This window comes from Podarcis muralis, chromosome 13 (assembly GCF_964188315.1).
Source record: "Podarcis muralis chromosome 13, rPodMur119.hap1.1, whole genome shotgun sequence".
Taxonomy (NCBI): domain Eukaryota; kingdom Metazoa; phylum Chordata; class Lepidosauria; order Squamata; family Lacertidae; genus Podarcis; species Podarcis muralis.
This window is the reverse complement of record NC_135667.1, coordinates 29,889,404-29,908,559: the sequence shown is the minus strand read 5'-3', so window position 1 is coordinate 29,908,559 and position 19,156 is coordinate 29,889,404. Positions and strand designations below refer to the sequence as shown.

Genomic DNA, 19,156 nt, shown 5'->3' with positions numbered 1-19,156 from the left:
GGTGTCCCACGGCCATTTCTGGGGAGACTGTGGATCTGCAGAACACTACATCCCATCTCTGCTTGCTATCTTTAGGAAAGGGGTGAATAAGACTCTGGTCCACAGAGGTCATCAGAGCTGCTCCTGGTGGCTAGATTAGAAATTGTACATCAAATGAAGGGTCTTGTGACCTCTCTTTCAATGCTTGGTATGCAAAAAGGCCTGCCTCTTAGTAAGAAGTGGACTCAAAACTGCCAGGAAGCAAGGGGAGGAAGAAGCAAAAGGCAAGTTCTCTGAGATGTGGTTTCAATTTATTGTTCAATGCTCATAATAAAGATTAGATGCTCCAGCCTCTGAAAGTCTCATCTTTCCTTTTTGTTGGACTCAATAGTTTCAGCCAGACCTGCAATTTCAGGATGCTAATGAATTTTCTGTGCTGAATCATTGTCTGCCCTATTTTTGGTGTTACTAAGGCAATTTCGTTGTTTGCTTTTTTTGTGAGAAGAGTTCAGTAAAACTTCAGTGGGGTTTTTTAAAAAATAATAATCTCATACCTGTCTCAAGAACAAAACCAGTGGGGTTGGTGTGAATTGGAAAGGACACAAAAATCCATCTGCAAGTTGAACAAATTTCCGAAATACAAGAATGGTCTTGTATGTTCCCAACAGGAAGCAAGAAAGAGCAACCTATCGGAAACCCCTTGCGCCACAAAAAGAAAAAAAAACCCGGAACAAGTTTCTGAAAAATAAGCAAATGCTGGCTTTGCATAATTTGTTGTGATAGCCTAATTCAAATGATCTCTGTGCCAAATTATAATAAGCACAAATCTGTCAGCCCACAGAACCCAAGGAAATGTTCGCAGTTTCAGGAAAGGATTGGCTTTAATGCGCCAATACTGCTCCCTAGTGAACCGGTGGAGATGCTGTTGCTCTCCCTCCTTCGCTCTAGGCTTTTTCTCACAGTACAGGCAACCACATTAAAGAGTTCGGCACTGGCGAGATGCCGAGCGGCTGGTTTAATCTCTAGTGGGGGGGAGAGACCCGATTATAATAACAACTGCAGTTGAGTCAGAACATGGCTCTTATCGTACAACTTTGCAATCAAGTCAGTAACCACCTTTGATGGGGGCGGAGAAACTAATCAGGGTGGAATGACAGCATTCACTTTGGCAAGACGGACTATGAGTAGACTCGAAACACCAGCAGGATGCAATGAAGAGTTCTGTTAAGTGCATGCTTAAAAGGGCATGCTTACAACTGTCTCCTCTTTTTTCCTACACAAAAATAAGCTGTGTCCAAACCCCCCAAAATAACAATAATAACCCAGATCAGGCATGTGGTATGAGGGAGAGGGTGCAAACTCTTTCTTCTCTGTGTTGTTTTCCCAGCAGAAGTATTACAGATGAACAAATCTGTCAATATCAATTTCTTTTCGTTCCTCGTTCTTCCAGTCTTAAATCCAGTTCTTCCATAGTTCTACATCAGTTTGCATTTTTTTTAAAAACAAAACAAAAGTCCTCATGAAAATGTGCCAGCATTTTGGTGTACATTGCTTCTAAAATATGCATTTTTGTACGCAAGTTTACCAAACACACGCATCTTTCTTTAAGCAAATTTCCTGAATGCACTTTTGTACATTAATTTCACTAATATATGTATTATGTTGCATGGTTTTCCCTAATATACACATTTCTGGGTTGGAGAACTGCATCTCAAAATTCAGAGAAGTGTGAATTTTGAAAGGTAGCTGTGTTTCAGCTCATGCATAAATATTTTTCAGGAAGTGAAAATTACAAAAATAAAGTGTGAACCAATCTGAATTTCTCCTCCATCCCTACCTACTCTGTATAACAATCCCACAGGAGCTCCAGCTAAAGCAGATGTGGGGATCCTTTGTAAAACTGCTAGCACATTTGCAAAGCAAAGCAGGGTCTGGTATGGTTTCAAGCTGGATGGGGCACAGTGTGTTGAAATTCCTACATTGCAGAGGGTTGGGCTAGATGACCCTCGGGGCCACTTCCAACTCTTCAATTCTGTGATGGTGAACTACAACTCCCATCGTCCTTGACCATTGGCCGTGCTTGCTGCAGCTGATGGGAGTTGTAGTTCAGTAACATCTGGCAGGGCAAATGATTCTCAAGCTTGAGCTGAAGCGTTGCTCTGAGAATTCTGAGCTACATGGGATATTGATATAACTAGTGGTGCCATCAGTGCGGGATTTTGAGGGTGCTCAGTGACAAAGTCTAGGGCACCACACAGCAGAAAGAGCAGCCAAACACAGCAAGACTGTCTTACTACATTGTCAAGTGATTGAAGCAATAGGCATTATCATCTGTAAAACACACACCCAGCACAGCTGCTCACAAAACCTGTTAACTCCAGAGTCTAAAATTATACCACAACACTGGGCATAACTCTATTGTAGAAGCCTATATCTTCACCACACTGCTTAAAAGACAGTGGTACCTTGGTTCTCGAACTTAATCCATTTGACTCCCAAAACGGTTCGAAAACCAAGGCTTCCTGCACTCAAGCAGAAGCTGCGTCAGATGTTCGGCTTCCGAAAAATGTTCACAAACTGGAACACTCACTTCTGGGTTTGCAGCGTTCAGAAGCCAATCTGTTCAGGAGCCAAGCTGTTTGAGTACCAAGGTACCGCTGTATTAATTTCTAAGAGGTTTTCTTTCACAGCTAGTGTTAGGAACACATAGAAGCGGGCACAGGATTGGCTTGTGCTTAAATTTAATGACATGTGAAGGAGAAAATGCTAGGGAAAAATGAGGGGGACAAGCTTTCTGAAGTAGGCAACAAGCGACAAAGGAGACACATTGAGAAATCCATTTGTAAATTCAAAACAGCAAGGTATTTCTCCGCTACTCCTGCTACTAAAGAATGGGCGCTGCCATTGTAGAAAAAGAAACTCCACTGTGTTTTGTTATTTAAGCTATTGATAATCCTTGGGTTTAAATATCCAGTGTGATCAAACTCAGTCACACTTTAATACAAATAAATTAAGAAAGGCTGTTATGGCCTGGCATCCAAGCTGTGGGAAGTGTACATAATGTACACAATGTTCCTGCAGATCCTTGTGGGTCAGAGTGGGAATGCACTACTGCTGGAATATCACACGGGTCTAAAGTATCACTGCCACATCAGGGGCAATTTTTTGGAGCATTTTTTAAACTCACTTTCCCACTTAGGAAGGGGTCCAGGGCAACTATCAAGCGGAAAGTAAAATGGAAAAGTAAAACAATCACTTCCCTGAGCATCAGCTATTTTGATTCTGTAGCAACTGGGAATTCGACTCCATTGAGGATTCTGCTCTTGATCTCACCTAGTTAAGTTCCAAGTGGGCAATCTGCCGTGAGAAAAATCAGAGAATCATAGAAGTGTAGAATTGGAAGGGACCCCAAGGCCCATCTAGTCCAGCCCCCTGCAATGCAGGAATCCCAGGTGAAGCATCCATGACAGATGTCCATCCAGCATCTGCTTAAAGACCTCCAGTGAAGAAGAGTCCATAACTCTCTTTCACACAAATGTGTGGCTCTCCTGTACTTCCCTGAAACAAGTGGGGTATGTAAAGAAAACGTTGAGGTCTAAAAAGAACGCACTGCCCAGTTATTCCACGTGGAATCATTACGAGTAATTAATCTGAATTTATGCCGTCCTTCTGATGCTGCCAGCTCACTTGCTGTGCCGCATCTTCAAGCGGTAAATCTAATTTAACTTAATGTACGGTAAGGTTTGCAGTTCGTAAGGACATAAGAAATGTTGAGCTGGCTCAGGCAAGAGGCTCATCCTGTCCTCACCATGGGGAGCCAGATCCATGTATGAAACCCACAAGGAGAACCCAATTGCAACATTACTCTCCGTCCTTCTGATTCCCAGCAGGTAGCATTCCGTGGCATGCCGTCTCCCACAGTGGAGGGAGGAGCATTAGTGTAAGAGGAACATAGAATCATGGAATTGTAAAGTTAGAAAAGTTCATCTAGTGCAGCCTTTCTCAACCTGTGGGTCCCCAGATGTTGTTGGACTACAACTCCCATCACGCCTAGCTAGCAAGGCCAGAGCTCAGGGATGGTGGGAGTTGTAATCCAACAACATCTGGGGACCTACAGCTTGAGAACCACTGATCTAGTGCAATAGCTGCTGCCAGCTACGTACCTCTCCACTGAAAAGGACTTCCTTAATCTGGTTTGCTTAGTCTTCAATGTTTTGCCCTTGTGTTGCTCCAAATATTCACCATGGACTCCCATGTCCATTGAGGCACTCACAAAACAATGAAGCCAACATCAGACGCTTGCAGCTTTCCTATCGTTTTTAGGGAGTGAACAGCTCTTGGGTGCCTTCACAATATTCCAGTTCCAAAGGAGCGTCGTCCCTAACTCCCCATGGAACATGTGCCCCAGGAGCAAATCTGGGGTGGGGTGGGGGGCTTCAATTCTGTGTACATATACTTGGGAGTAAGTCCCAATGAACTCATTGAGACTTGAATCCAAGGAAAGATGCATAAGACTGTGCTGTAGGGATGGAGAGAAAATGTAGTTTCCGTTTGTGGATCGAGGGCCCGACCCCCGCTATGTGAAATAAATACACAAGGACACGTGATATAAGGTTAATGGGCAAGGAAAGGCCACAACTTTATTGATTACAGCAGTGAAAAGGTATTGGCTTAGGCATTGGATGACTATAGGAGGTGGGTTTATTCAACAGTAGGTGGAGCCTGTTGATGCCAATCCAACTATAGGCTCACCCCCTGATGTCACCGAGGGTCGTGCCATGGCCTCCCGCCAAGCAGGCATCGGACGGAATACACGACCGCCAGATTCCTTTAACGGAATAACCCACGGTAGATAGCATAGGTGATGGCCACACCTAGCCCTTGACACAGCACAACACATGAATCCAATGCCTAACCGCCTGGTTGGCTGCCTCCGGTGGGCGTGGGCGCCAGCCAGGTAAGGAGGGGAGGGGGCTAAGGCCCCCTACCCGGGGCGGAGCTCGGTCTCCCGCCCACAACCACTCCCCTCTCTTCCAGGGAGGAGAGTCTTTGCATTTTAAGGCGAACCCACCAAACATGCACTTTCTGAAAAAATACATGAACCAAACTGCAGTAGTCTTATCGAAATTCACATTTCTCTGAATTTTGCAATGCAGTTCTCTAACCAAGTAACGTGTATTAAAATGCAAATGAGGCAATAGTGTGCATAAAAATGCACGTTTGTGAAAAGAACATACAAAAATGCATTATATTGAAGGAAATTATTTTCCATAAATGTTATACTATGGAAAGTCGCATAAAAACATGCATATTATGAGAAGTTTGCGCTAAAAAGCTGGTGCATTTTTTTTAAAAAAAAATGCACACACACAAACTGATGTGAAAATATGGAAAACTAAACTTAAGACTGTAAATTTTTACTTGGGAATAAGTCCCACTGAAGTTAACAGAACTTATTTCTCAGAGCTGCACTTTTCAAGAAAACCACAATTTTATGTGTAGTCACAGTTCTTTTCCATGAGGGCCATAGGCATGCCTCTTGGAGCATTTTTGCACAGGATGCAAACATCTGTTTACCCACTTTTCATATCTGCACTTCAAACATCATACCTACATTGAGCAGAGAGCACATACATTCCAGCTGAAAAATGACTCTCCTCCACCTTCTATGTCACATAACTTTTTACAGGTATGCAGAAAGGAAGCGAAACAGCTCTTTCTGTGCTGTGGGTGAAACACCATTTTGTAACTCCCAGCTCTGCCACAGAAGCCCCCCATCTTGCAGAAACTCCCCATAAGAAACAGCAAGTGGGCATTCATTTGCCATTTTTAATGATAATGGGTGATGCTCCACATTGGGTTGTGTTAAACTTTTACTCAGAGCAGATTTGCTGGAAGTTGTTGGCCATGACTAGCTTGGGTCTGTTCATTTCAACAGGTCTACTCTGAGTAGAAGTTACTTGGATGCAGCCCATTGTGTCCCTCAGTTCAGGATATTTTGCGCCTCAGAGATGTTTGGAGAGGCCTTATAAGAAGTCCAGAAGTGTGGAAGAGTCTTTACAATGAGAAGCCTTCCATGTCCATATTCCTTCGGCAGCAGGGGGTTGCTACTGGTAAGCGTGAACGAAGCAAAAGGTTGAACGAAGCAAAAGAGAACATGATCCCATTAGAGCAGATATTCCCTCCACACAAAGAGAAAAATTGTGGCTGTAAGGCAAACTCTGAGGTCCGGCAGAAGTGCTGTTAGGTGAATGACAAGACATACAAACAAGCGCCTGTCACCTAGAGATTCGCTCTGGGAACACAGAGCGTTATGCCTAGGGGTCTAGGAGATGAAGGAGAGAAGAATTACTCATCCGCAATTACAATATCGTAATGAATTTTTAACTTTGTTCCACCCTACTCCACCCCCCGGCATAACAAACGCCCTTGAGGCACCAAACTGCAAATGGACACCGTGTTGAATTAGGGGGGGAGGCAGGGATGAAAAGCTGTTGAAACTGAGATCCGCTGAGTTGACAAGAAAAAAATAAATGCCACAGGTAGGAGGCATTACAAAAGCAACACCCTCACAACCCTATATATAAAAGGCAGAGGAAACCGCCCCGTTAGCACACTGCCTGTCTGTCTGTCTTTCCTGACTCTCCTTCGCCTTTTCCTCGCTGCTTTTTGGCATCCCTCAGCTAACATGTCTACTCGGATATCAACCTCCTCGAGGAGAATTTCTTCCTTTGTCAGTGGGGACGGAGGTGCCAAAATGGGCAGCGTTGGAGGAGGCAGTATGTACGGTTTTGGCGGGGGGTCCATGGTCGCTCTAGGCAGTGGCTATGGAGGGCCTGCATGCGGTGGGTTTGGTGGACCTGGCTTTGCAAGCGGAGTTGGCTTCGGCGGGGGGTCTGGCTTTGGTGGCGGGGCTGGCTTTGGCGGCGGGGCTGGCTTTGGTAGTGCCTCTGTGGGAGGCGGTGGCTACGGAGCCAGCTACCGCTCCAGCTCGGCAGTGTCCTTGGGCGGTGGCTATGGAGGGGCCGACAGCGTCTTCCTGGCTGGGGCTGAAAAGGAGACCATGCAGAACCTCAACAGCCGCCTGGCAAACTACCTGGAAAAGGTGCGCTCTCTGGAGGAGGCGAATGCCGAGCTCGAGCTGAAGATTCGCCACTGGTATGAGAAGAATGGGCCCGGGGCTCCTGGAGTGACCCGCGATTACAGCAAATATCACCAGATCATTGAGGATCTGCGCAACCAGGTGAGGAAACCAACGCTGGGTAGAAGCATCCCCTAAGTCACACCTAAACGAATGGAATCTGTGTGAGGGATTTGCTATTGGACATCTCCCCTGCAATTCTGTACAGCTTGTTAAAGTGGCATTGGAGGAGCCAATTGTGTACAAAAAATGTGCATATATATGACTGTATACCAAAGTAAGCAGACCAAGATGGCGAATTTTAAAAAATTGCTTTACCTGTTTTATCACTCATATATGTATGTAGTGGAATCAGGGGGAAAGTTCGACATGGAGGGTTTTTCTTTCTTTCTCAGGACTAGGAACCCAAATGCAAACTTATAATGGGATGAAACTGGCATAGGCATAGAAAGCTGCTTTATGCCCAGTCATTTCATTGGTCCAGGCAAGCCAGTAGCTTTGGCTCTCCGGGCTTTAGAGAGGAGCCTTACCTGTAGATACCAGAAAATGAACTCAGGGACATTTTTTACAAGTGAAGCACATGGTTACAATCCTCAGCTACAAGCCTCAATCTGCTTAAGCAGGATGGGGTGCCCAATCATTTAAAACTCTAATGAATGACATTTCTTCAGAACAATAACAGTCTGAATTACTGGTGCCTATTTCTGTTAGTGATAAAGGTCTTGTCCACATATTAATTCAACTGAAGGACTGGAATAGAAGCCAAATTAGTCTTGGTTTGTTTGTTTGTTTGTTTGTTTTATAATCAAGTTCATGTAACAAGGGAAATTCAGATGAAATTCAAGTGCTTTAACTGAATAATTGTAAAAGCTAACATTGTCTATTCTTATTCTTCGTATTCAAAACATTGGGGAGATTTATTTTTCTTAAGTCAGTTTTTATTTGCACTACTCTACAAATCAACCCTGATTATGTACGAAATGCATTAGCTGTTAATCTGGAAGTGGGCATTTCCCCCACACAAAATAACCTTGTTTTATTCTTTTAATATTTCGTTCCAGATCGTCAATGTGACCATTGACAATGCCAATGTAGTCTTACAGATTGACAATGCCAGGCTGGCTGCTGATGACTTCAGACTGAAGTAAGCTAAATGCAAAACTTTTCTGCTTTTTTTTAAAAAAGCAAAATGTTGGTTCTTAAGTTTTTCACCCCACTCCTTTCAGTAGCATTGGGTCATTGGGGTCTACTTAATTCACCAATAATGTAATGCAGGTTGGAAATAAAAATCCCACCTCTAATGCTATGGTCTGTGATGGGCAGCTGTTAAAACGGGGCGAATTTGGTAATTATCAGCTATGTAGAAAAATGAGTAGAGATACATAATGCTACTTCTTCTGCTAGAGACAGTAAGACTATAGTGATACACATGATATCAAGTCCACCTTTTACCAACCCAAATGTTTGTTTGCTTTTGTCTCGATCCAGTGAAATAAAACAGTGCTGGGACGAGCTGGGCTTTGAAGCCCTGTCTCCCAGGTGCAGATCTAACCACTCATCTGCTGGCTCTTAGTAAATATCTGCTGTAATTATCTTAGAGTCCAAAGGGATCTCACCAGGGCATCTATCTAATCCCCTCCAGCTCCCAGCAGCCTTCCATGCCCCATCCCACATTGTTCGGAAGCTCCCATAAAGGATTTTGGGGTGACTTCAGAGGGTGCAAAACCCTCCTTCTGTGTACTTTCTTGCAGGAGTGCCAGTGTGGCTCCGTGACCATGGGTACCCGGGGCCGTGGGTGTCATGCAGCATGCATGGCCCCAGCACTGAAATTTGTGGGTGTGCCCTGCCTCTTCGTGGGGAATTTTGTGGGTGCTTAGGACCCCAGGAAGTTGGCGCCCCTTGTGGGTCCTTGAGTTAAGCTTCTCACTCTGGCCATTGAAAATTGAAGAACTGATAAGCTCACTGTAATGGACTTTGGGGCTATGGGGCTAAGGATCGGACTTTGTGCTGCATTCATTGTGTTTGTGTAAGCTACGTAACCCACCTTGGGACCTTCAGGTTAAGAAACACAATAAAGAATGACAACGTTCCAAGCACCTTCGATCCTGATCTTGCCGTTTTGTTTGCTGTCTTTACAAGCGGCTAATCTGAGCCATCTCCCTATATATCTCATAGCTTTGTATGCTCACTTGCCCCTTTTAGGTTTGAGAACGAGCTCTTCCTTCGCCAGAGTGTTGAAGGAGACATCAATGGTCTGCGCAGAGTGCTTGACGACTTGACCATGAACAGGTCCGACCTGGAAGCACAGCTTGAAAGCCTCACAGAGGAACTAGCATACCTTAAGAAGAACCACGAAGAGGTAACCAGCTTTCGTTTCACCACCATCACCCCTTTTCAGGAGTCTTTCACCCTAATCCAGTCCAAAGGCAGGACTGTGTGAGTCTTTGGGATGCAGGACAAGTGCCTAGCACAGTGCTACAGATCAAAACATTTGTTTAGACAAAAGGAAGCTCGAGTTCATTCTTCACTTAGCCCCAAAGCTTACTAGAGTACCTCCTGGGCAAGTCAACCTCTGCCTAACCGACCCCACAGAATTAATTCAATTATAATAGTCCACCTAAATCCAAGAATGAGGAACATCACAAATATTTCAACTTCTTGCATGAAGTCAATAGAAGAAGAACAGCTTAATAATAATAATAATAATAATAATAATAATAATAATAAGTATTAAAACCAGCTTAGACAACCCTTCTTACAGTACCTGGTGTGGGCTTTCAAAAGCTTTCAGAAGGACGGAAGTGTAATTGTAAAGGCGAGGAGGTAAGACTTGTGAAATAATTCCACAGAAATTGTTGGGAAAGCGAGCAGGGACTAGCACAGAGTCCTGATTTTTCATCCATGTTTATTGGTTGGGTTAGTTCATATTATGCCATACGGATATGAAATCCTGTTACATCACCGTGCAGAAAGAATGAATAAATTCCAACACTCACCTTCAGTCTCTGACCGCATTTGTTACATCACACCATTGTGCTTGAGCAGAAATGAGAAATCACGCCTTTATCAAAGACTCCATCTGAACTACCAGGAGATGACTATCTAAATTAAGTTCAAATTGTGCCATAAATTGCTTTAATGATTAGTGTGTGCTCTCTCCTAATGTCTACTCATCGCTGTGCCTGTGTGGTCCAATGTTACTACACAAAGTTATGATACACAGGGCTCTGTGGGCCCCGTAGCTTAGGCTGGGGCTGCCCCCCCCAAAAAATCTATAGGCAGAGCATCGTTTTACGCCTTCACTGTGTAAGGTAAAGCTGGCATATTTAGACTAGAATTGAGACGGGCGCTCCTGCAATTAACCCTCCGTTCTTTGGGAACACCCTTCCCTTGCTTAGATTCCTTTATGCCTAGTGGGTGCTCCGGGGCCAGGCAGGGAGAATGGATCTTCCTTCAGAGCTTCCCAGGCCCTAAGGCTAGTTTCGGTAAATGAGATGCAGATCATTTTCTCTGTGGTATTTATCCTGGGAACAAATCCAAGAAAAATAAAATTAAGGATAATGGTTTACCAACTTCTGAAGATGATGGCACTGGCTGTCATGAAAAGCTTAAGGTGGCTGTTTCATTGTCTCTACTTAGGATGGTGGTGTACAAGTTACATGGTTACAGGGGAACGGCCCGATACCTTATGTATATGCTCAGAGAGATGGTTTCACAATTATTCATAGTACCTGGACAGAGCCCAAGTAAACTGAAATCAGGTCATTGGATTGAGCACTGGCTCGGCTGAAGGACCTGCCTAGTCCTTCTCTGAATACTCTCTTCACCAGATAATGCTTCAGTGCAGATGTTTTGGACTATAATATCCATCAACCCCATTGGTCAATGGTGAGAATGGACAATGGTTGGGGATGGTGGGAGTTGTAGTCCAAAATATCTGAAGAGCATGAGGTTGAGAAGGGGTTTCTTAGACCATCTGCCTAACAAGGGCTGCCGTCTATTGCAAAAATATAAAAGGCTATTATGCTCGGTACAGCTGAGACTTTCAATCCAGGAAGCCTTTTGAGCACTTAACGAAAAATTCTATATAAAACCTATGCTGTTGTGGTCATTTCCTGTGTAATAAAGACACATTTACACACTGACTGCAGAGGATATGGGACCCACACACACATGATACTCAGAGGTACCATAAGAAGAGAAAGACAATGCTTGGAACATTTTTGTATGAATTTTACTGTGGATGATGTCCTTCTAGATAAGAAGTTGATGAATCACTGTTGACTGACTTTACGCTGCTTCATCATCTCAAGTTAACCTGCTTCTAATATTCTTCCCCAGGAAATTAACTTGCTGAGAAGCAGCTCTACGGGTGACGTCACAGTGGAAATGAACGCGGCTCCAGGAGTAGACTTGACTAAGCTGCTGAACGAAATGAGGGCGCAATATGAAGACCTCGCAGATCAAAATCGCAGAGAGGCAGAAGAACAGTTTCACAAAATGGTAAGATGGGTGGGCGGCTGCTGAAAGCAAATTCTACTTGATGTGTTGCATCAAGCAATATTTGCAACAAATGCATAGGGGAGGGCGGGGAAGAATGTGCACAAGATGACCCTCACATACAAAAATGTATTCTGTTAGCGGAATGTTTGCAAAAACATGTACATTACTCAACAATGTATGCAAAAACCTGTTCATGCAAAGAAATACACATTAAATGCCGATGAATTTTCATGAGGGGGTTTTTTTTAATTGCAAATTGCTGCAGAAATATGGAGAGCTGAATTTAGGATTGGAAAATGAGAAAGGGAGAGAACCGGAATTAACATATCCTTCCTCCTCCCCCCGCCCCTTACCAGTAATACTGGACAGAATGAATCTGTATCAAATTACTACATGCCAGAAGCACAGTTGTGACCAGTTGTGCATTGCCTCCCCCACAATGGGCAAAAAGAAGACCCATATTGGATGTCAAACAGCATAGGCTAATTTATATGTAAATTTAGAAATGATACCTATAATGTAAACACAAATGCAACAATGCATCACACCATAGTGGTAAAGGCTATGACCAGGTGATCTGCATGCCCACTCCATTGCTGTCAACTTTTCCCTTTCCTTGCGAGGAATCCTATTCGGAATAAGCGAATTTCCCTTAAAAAAAGGGAAAGGTTGACAGCTATGGCCCACTCACCAAGTGCCAACTGTTGATGGGCAACTTCAAAGCCCCCTGATGAACTCCCTTCCTATTTTGTTTATCATTTAACTGGGCTTGAACTGGACAGCCCTTCAAATAGAAGACTGCCCTCTGTACAAGAGGAAAATATTTTGTGCCAAGTTACATCTTATTGGATTTTCTCCCACAGAGCCAACCACTGCAGCAACAGATCTACGATGACGCCGGCGCAGCAAACTCCGCCAGGAACGAGTTAATTGAGCTGAAACGCTCATTCCAGGCGTTGGAGATAGAGCTACAATCCCTTCTGGCTAAGGTATGTGTTTTGCATCTCCTTTTCCTTGGACTGCAGGGTATTGAAAGCAGGCTGAGTTCTCTTGGGAGGGCTTGGCTTTTGAGATAAATGTCATTTAAAAAAAACTGCTTCCAGATTCATAGTTTAAGGAGGAGTTATATGCTGCAATCATAGAGAGTAGAAACCTCGAAGCAAAATCAATGCAGGCCCCAGAATCCTAGAAGCTCAGAGAACAGCAGGATGCTTCTCCCAGGATGCTTGGCTGCCAGTATCCAACGCACTGCATCAGGATCAGAAATACTGATTTCTCTTCTATACCCCCACACCTGTCTGTAGTTTCTAGGAAGTCCAAGGGTAGCCAGTGTGGCACTTGCCAGATGTTGCTGGACAGGACTACAACTCTCATCATCTCTGACCATTGGCTATGTTGGCTGGGGTGGATGGGCGTTAGAATCCCAACATATAGAGGTCACCATGATGGCCACCCATGCTATAACCCAGTGTTTCCCAAACTTGAGTCTCCAGCTGTTTTTAGACTACAGTTCCCACCGTCCCTGACCACTGGTCCTGCAAGCTAAGGAAGATGGGAGTTGTAGCTAGAGGCCCAAGTTTAGGAAACACTGCTCTAACCATTGCAGCGTAGCTAACTAGCTTAGGTTGCAATCCTATGCACCCTTACAAGAGAGTAAGCCCCATTGCGTGCAGCGCAACGTACTTCTGAGTAAACATATCTAGCACAGCATGGTGAGTAGCTTAGAATTACTAGGGGAAACTGCCCTGTTTGCTGTCCATAATTCGAGTCTGGCCATTGCATTTCAAACGGGAATCATACAGATCACGTTTATGTTTGATACTAGGTTGATAAAATGCCCAAAAGCAAAACAAAACACAAAAAAACTATGTGTACAGCAGTTTCCAGGGACACACAAAATAGATATACTGACCCTCAGTTTTGGGGGAGCTGAACTTAGACTGGATGCTGAGCGAATGAAAATTTTCACCTTCATTAGCATGTAAGCAAGCCCTGCCTTCCTCTATTTCTCCCACCGACAGAAAGCTTCTCTGGAAGGCACCTTGCATGAAACCGAAGTCAACTACAGCACTCAGCTCTCACAGCTGCAGCACCAAGTGAGCAGCATCGAAGAGCAGTTGCAGCAGATCAGGTCTGAGACAGAGATGCAAAATTCAGAGTACCAACAACTGCTGGGTATCAAGACCCGACTGGAAATGGAAATTGAAACATACAGGCGCCTGCTTGATGGCGAGAGGTACGGGAATGATCTGAAAGTAAAGGGGAATCAAGCTGGGTGTCGCATGATGTTTTTTATTTTATTTTTTATTTTAAGCCAACTTGTTTGAAAAGGTAGAAGCAAACTTTAAGCATCAGTTGCTTCTTTTTCTGGTTTTTGTGTGGTCGGGGAAGAGGTATAAGAGACTCGGAAGCTTGCTCCTAGTCCCTTAAACCCAAATATTCCAAAATAAAATTCGCAAAAGACCGCATTAAAAAGTCAACATTCCCACTTGAACACAAAATCATCTCTCTGGTTCTCTACATATCACATCGACAAATGACAGATCACAGATGCAAAGTATTCTAGTTTTAATTGGGGGGGGGGGAGAACATAAAAGATTCTGACCTGCTAAAGGTCATCCTTTGGTTCATTTTAAATACTGTGTGGGTGCCAGCAAGAAAGAATCCTCCAGGAATGTGAATGACACACCATGCAACTGTACTGAAATCATTACTGCTTCCACAACCACTTCCTAAAAATATTTTTTTAAAAATCTGCCAGTTTCATAAGAGTATTAACAAGTTATCGTTTTGTTCCTTTTTGACAGTTTCCGCACTTACGAACCAAAAGTTCAAATCAGAGGTAATTACAATTTATTATTTCAGAGTAATATTCTTTTGTATTTAAAAGGACAATGTATAAATCTGAAAATTGTGCCCTTCTTTCCATAACGGGGGGGGGGGGGGACAAGCTTTAAGGTGGAACCAGAGGGAACCTAAGACTCTCTTTAGGTAGGACTGAAATATCTCCACACACACACACACACACACACACACCTAAAACCCTGAAGCTCTGCTGCAAGCGAGTGTAGACAATACTGAACTAGCTATTCCAGTGGTCTGACTCAATATAAGGCAGCTTCCATGTTCTAGACTAGAGTCCCTTGCCCTGAGCTGTTGGCTATTTGGCTCTTCCACTGCTGTTCAAGGCTTCTTAAATACGAACCCTGAAATTTGGGGTCCCCTCCAAACTGAGGCCAAAGTTTCATACTCGTTTTGTACTGTTTTGCACCATGAACCCCACATTTTGTACCACCTCCCAAGCTGGGTAAGTTGATACATCAAACTGGGGCTCGCCGTTAACATCTAAAAACCCAACATTAACTGGTTCACTCCAAACTGGTGGCAAAATTTTTGCACTTTTTTTGTACCACCACCACCACCACCACCCCAAGATGCTCAAAGCAGGGGCCATAGGTACCCCCCCCAAACCCAACATTGTTCGATTCACTGCAAAGCAGTGCCCGAATTTTGCAATAGTCTCAAACCCTTTTGCACCGCAAACCCCCCTGGTTTTGCACCACTGCCACCCCCAAGCTGAGTAATCCTTCAACATTTCTGAGAACTGTAGCAAACAACCACAAGTAGCAGAGGCAGTAGACAAGTGAGAGACATCCCTAGCCTCCCCCCCCCCCCCAAGGCATCAAATTGAACAATGTTGACTTAAGAGTATTTGCACTAGCCTTTATCCATACTGCCATGAGTCCCTTTCACTTCATCAGCTTCAACTCAAGGAGTGTGTTCAGAATTAACATGCTACCAGAGAAGTGGGAATGGATTTCAAAGGCCTTCAGCTCCCTGTGGGCGGAAAACTAATTATCACTCACTACATTTAAAAAGAAAGAAAAATAATTTAATTAAAAAAAAAACCAGTAAGCTCAGTTCGATAAAATGCACACCGTTGCAGAATAAGCCTGAAATTAAAAAAAGAAGAAGAGAAAAGCAAACATTGGGAGGGAACGTTCAGTTAGATTGTATTCCTTTGGTAATCTGCATTCTGTTGAGTTTACAGAAAATCATGTGCCTGAATCCAAATAAAGAGTCAACAGAAGGAGAAGAGAATAACCCTTGTGCTATGCGTAGAATTCCCAAATAGAGAGTCAGTGTGTTTAGTGGTCAGAGTGTCCAACTTGGGAGACCAGGGTTCAAATCCCCACTTGAACATGAAGCTCACTGGGTTGTCTTGGGCTGGTCGCTGTGTCTCGCAAGGTTGCTGTGGGGATTAAATAACAAAGGGGGGAAGAGCCATGTAAGATACCTTGAGCTCCTTGGAGAACAAGGTGGGGATATAAATGCAATAAGTAAATATATCCATTCGTGAGAAAGAAAGTCTGGGGGGAACGATTGCCCTGCCCTAATGTTCCCAGCAGTAAAAAGTGTGAGTACCAAACATTAGTCTCAACAAAAACATTCCCCTGGTCCACCTTCTTCAGATCCTGTGGCCAACATATGTTGCCAGGACCATGGCATATTTATTCATTCAGTGGCATATTCAACATGACTATTGTCCTGTCCCCACAAGGGATCTTTCTGCAGTCACTGTCTGGATGGCATTGTAAGATGTAACTGGCTGGCAGAAAAAGTGACTAAAAGCTGACCCAAGTCTGGAGAAACTTGCCAGGTTTCTGTTGGCCTGCAGTCACAAAGCATTACCGATTAGTTAAATTGCTGTGGGATGTAACAAGCATTGTACATTGAAGCCTCCGTTGTTTGCTTGAAACAATATGTTTCTGGGCAGGAAGAGGTAAAGGATGACGTTTCGATGGATGTTGCTATTCTACACTAATGGCCAGGTGTTTGCATAATGGGGTAAAGCAATTTTAGGAGTGGTTTCGCTGCTATTACTCACTGCTGAATTGTTGCTGTTACAACTTTGTAGTTTAAATGATGTGTTGTTTTGTACGGTTGCTTATGTATTGGTTGTTAGCTGCCAAGAGCTCCAGACTGGAGGAAAGGCAAGATATAAACATCTTGAATGAAAGAGAAAATGAGTTAATAAATCAATACTCGGTGCTTCTCCTCCAGCTCAACTCCAGTAGTTTCCCACGTGTTGGGAAAATAGGCCATGTGAACCCATTTAGTGATATTATCAATGGTTAACTCTATCATCATTTCATTCCTTTATCAGAGCCCCTCAAAACAAGGGTGGTGAAGACCATCGTTGAAGAAGTGGTGGATGGCAAAGTGGTCTCTTCTCAAGTGAAATCAGTTGAAGAAAGAGCAACGAAGTGAACAGCATGAAAAGCAGAGCGGGGGGCCCTTCAACTCAGACGAGCAAGGGAATGCCCAAGTAGAAGAAAACCTCCTGGAACCAGAGTCAATTGTAGCTTAGTAGCTTCTCGCAAATATGGGCTCTAGAGAGGGGGAAATCCCACTCAATATGCTTTCTTAAAACTTTACAGAGGTGTATGCTTTTAGAAATACTGAGAACTACACTCTGTTTACTGCCGCAATGCAATAAACTTTCTTACTGTTGCAAGTAATATCTGACTTTGACTAGAATATTTTCAACCCTGGTGATGTTCTCCTTGTCCTTTCTATTTCTATATTATTTGTTGTGTTTACGTCTTACCTTTCATCCAAGGAGCTCAAGGGGGCACACATGGATCTCTCACTCTCTTCACATTATCATCAAAACATCCTTGTGAGGTAGATTAGGCCCAGAGGCAGTGATTGGTCCAAGTTCACCCCATGGGTTTTGTGTCCCTGGCACCCATGTCATAGTTCAACACTCTAACCCAATGTTTCTCAAACTTGGGTCTCCAGCTGCTTTTGGACTACAACTCCCATCATCCCTAGATAGCAAGATCAGTGGTCAGGGATGATGGGAATTGTAGTTTGAAAACAGTTGGAGACTCTGGTTTGGGAAACCCTCCTCTAAACATTATGTGATGCTGGGAGACCTGTGGCCCTCTAGGTGTTGTTGAATGACAACTCCCATCATCCCTGACTGTGAGCCATACTGACTGCCGCTGATAGGAGCTTGAGTCCAAGTGTATATGGGGGCCACCATGTTGGCTAAACACATTTGCTAGGGAGAAAGCTCAACTGAACACAGTGGGATTTGTTTCTTAGTAAATATCTTTAGCAAGATTGCTTAGCAAGTCAATTCATACTCTGCCTGGAATGGAGCCAATGTCTGTTTACTAAGGTTGTTTCTCACACACGCCCAAGAGAAAGAGAGAGAGAGAATAATTCAAATATAGCATTCATATAATATAAAATAGTATGTAACAAGCTGTGGGTTAAACCACAGAGCCTAGGGCTTGCTGATCAGAAGGTTGGCCGTTTGAATCCCCACGACGGGCTGAGCTCCCGTTGCTTGGTGCCTGCTTCTGCCAACCTAGCAGTTCAAAAGCACATCAAAGTGCAAGTAGATAAATAGGTACCGCTCCAGCGGGAAGGTAAACGGCGTTTCCGTGCGCTGCTCTGGTTCGCCAGAAGCAGCTTAGTCATGCTGGCCACATGACCCGGAAGCTGTACGCCGGCTCCCTCGGCCAATAAAGCGAGATGAGCACTGCAACTCCAGAGTCATCCTTGACTGGAACTAATGGTCAGGGGTTCCTTTACCTTTACCTTTTACCAAGCGTAAAGAGAGCAGACTGCTGTAGTCTCTTCCTAAAAGACAGTGCAGGTTTTCCATGAGCAGGACCTGAGCATAAGAACATAAGAGCCTGCTGGATCAGGCCAATGGCCCATCTAGTCCAATATTCTCACAGTGGCCACTGTGGGCAACCTGCAAGCAAGACCTTTCACAAGGACGTTCTCCCCTCCTGTAGCTTCCAGCAACTGGAATTCCGAAGTATCACAGCCTCCAGCTGTGGCGGCAGAAGCATAGCCATCATGGCTAGGAGCCGTTGACAGCCCTTTGTTCCATGAATTTGTCCAACCTCTTTTAAAACCATCTAGGTTGATGGCCATCATTGCCTCTTGCGGGAGCAACTTCCCTAGTTGAACTTTACACTGCATGAAGAAGTACTATTTTTATGTGCCCCGAATCTTCCAACATTTAGCTTCGGCTTAACACCCTGTGCGGGAGAACCAGCCACGCTCCCCTAAATCTGCCTCTGCTGGCTGGGGCTAATGGAGTCCAACAACCTATGGAGGGCCACAGATCCACTCCACTTCCCAGTGGGGAGAAGTTGCGGTGGACTGCGTGGCCACCCACTCCCCACTGGGGGATCCCTGCTATGTCAGAGCTCGGCCAGCCAATCCTCTGGCCGGGGGGGGGGGGGGCGTGGCAGGGACCATTTAATCTGCCTCTGCTGGCTGGGGCTAATGGAGTCCAACAACCTATGGAGGGCCACAGTTTATCCATCCCTGTTTAGAGAAGAATGTAAGAAAATCACTGCTGGAATAGACCACATGCCTGCCTAAGTGTGGAATCCTGGTCTCACAGTTTCCAACCAGATGCTTATGGGAACATAGATCGTAGACCTCCACTCCCCCCTGCCCACTGTTTGTTTGTTTTTTAAGCATTTCAGGTTTTAAAGT

At 44.4% G+C, this 19,156-nt stretch overlaps 1 protein-coding gene across 1 annotated transcript in view; it reads left to right on the top strand.

Annotated features, from left to right (window-relative positions):
* LOC114581896 (uncharacterized) overlaps positions 1 to 17,145 on the top strand; it is a 29,798-nt gene extending 12,653 nt beyond the window's left edge. The window contains exons 9-16 of the mRNA XM_028702600.2: positions 6,522 to 7,222; positions 8,182 to 8,264; positions 9,323 to 9,479; positions 11,462 to 11,623; positions 12,487 to 12,612; positions 13,645 to 13,859; positions 14,431 to 14,465; positions 16,791 to 17,145. Of these exons, the coding sequence (XP_028558433.2) occupies positions 6,522 to 7,222; positions 8,182 to 8,264; positions 9,323 to 9,479; positions 11,462 to 11,623; positions 12,487 to 12,612; positions 13,645 to 13,859; positions 14,431 to 14,465; positions 16,791 to 16,894 (1,583 nt within the window). The 3' untranslated portion in view covers positions 16,895 to 17,145. The remainder of the gene's footprint in view (positions 1 to 6,521; positions 7,223 to 8,181; positions 8,265 to 9,322; positions 9,480 to 11,461; positions 11,624 to 12,486; positions 12,613 to 13,644; positions 13,860 to 14,430; positions 14,466 to 16,790) is intronic.
* The last annotated feature ends 2,011 nt before the right edge of the window (positions 17,146 to 19,156 follow it).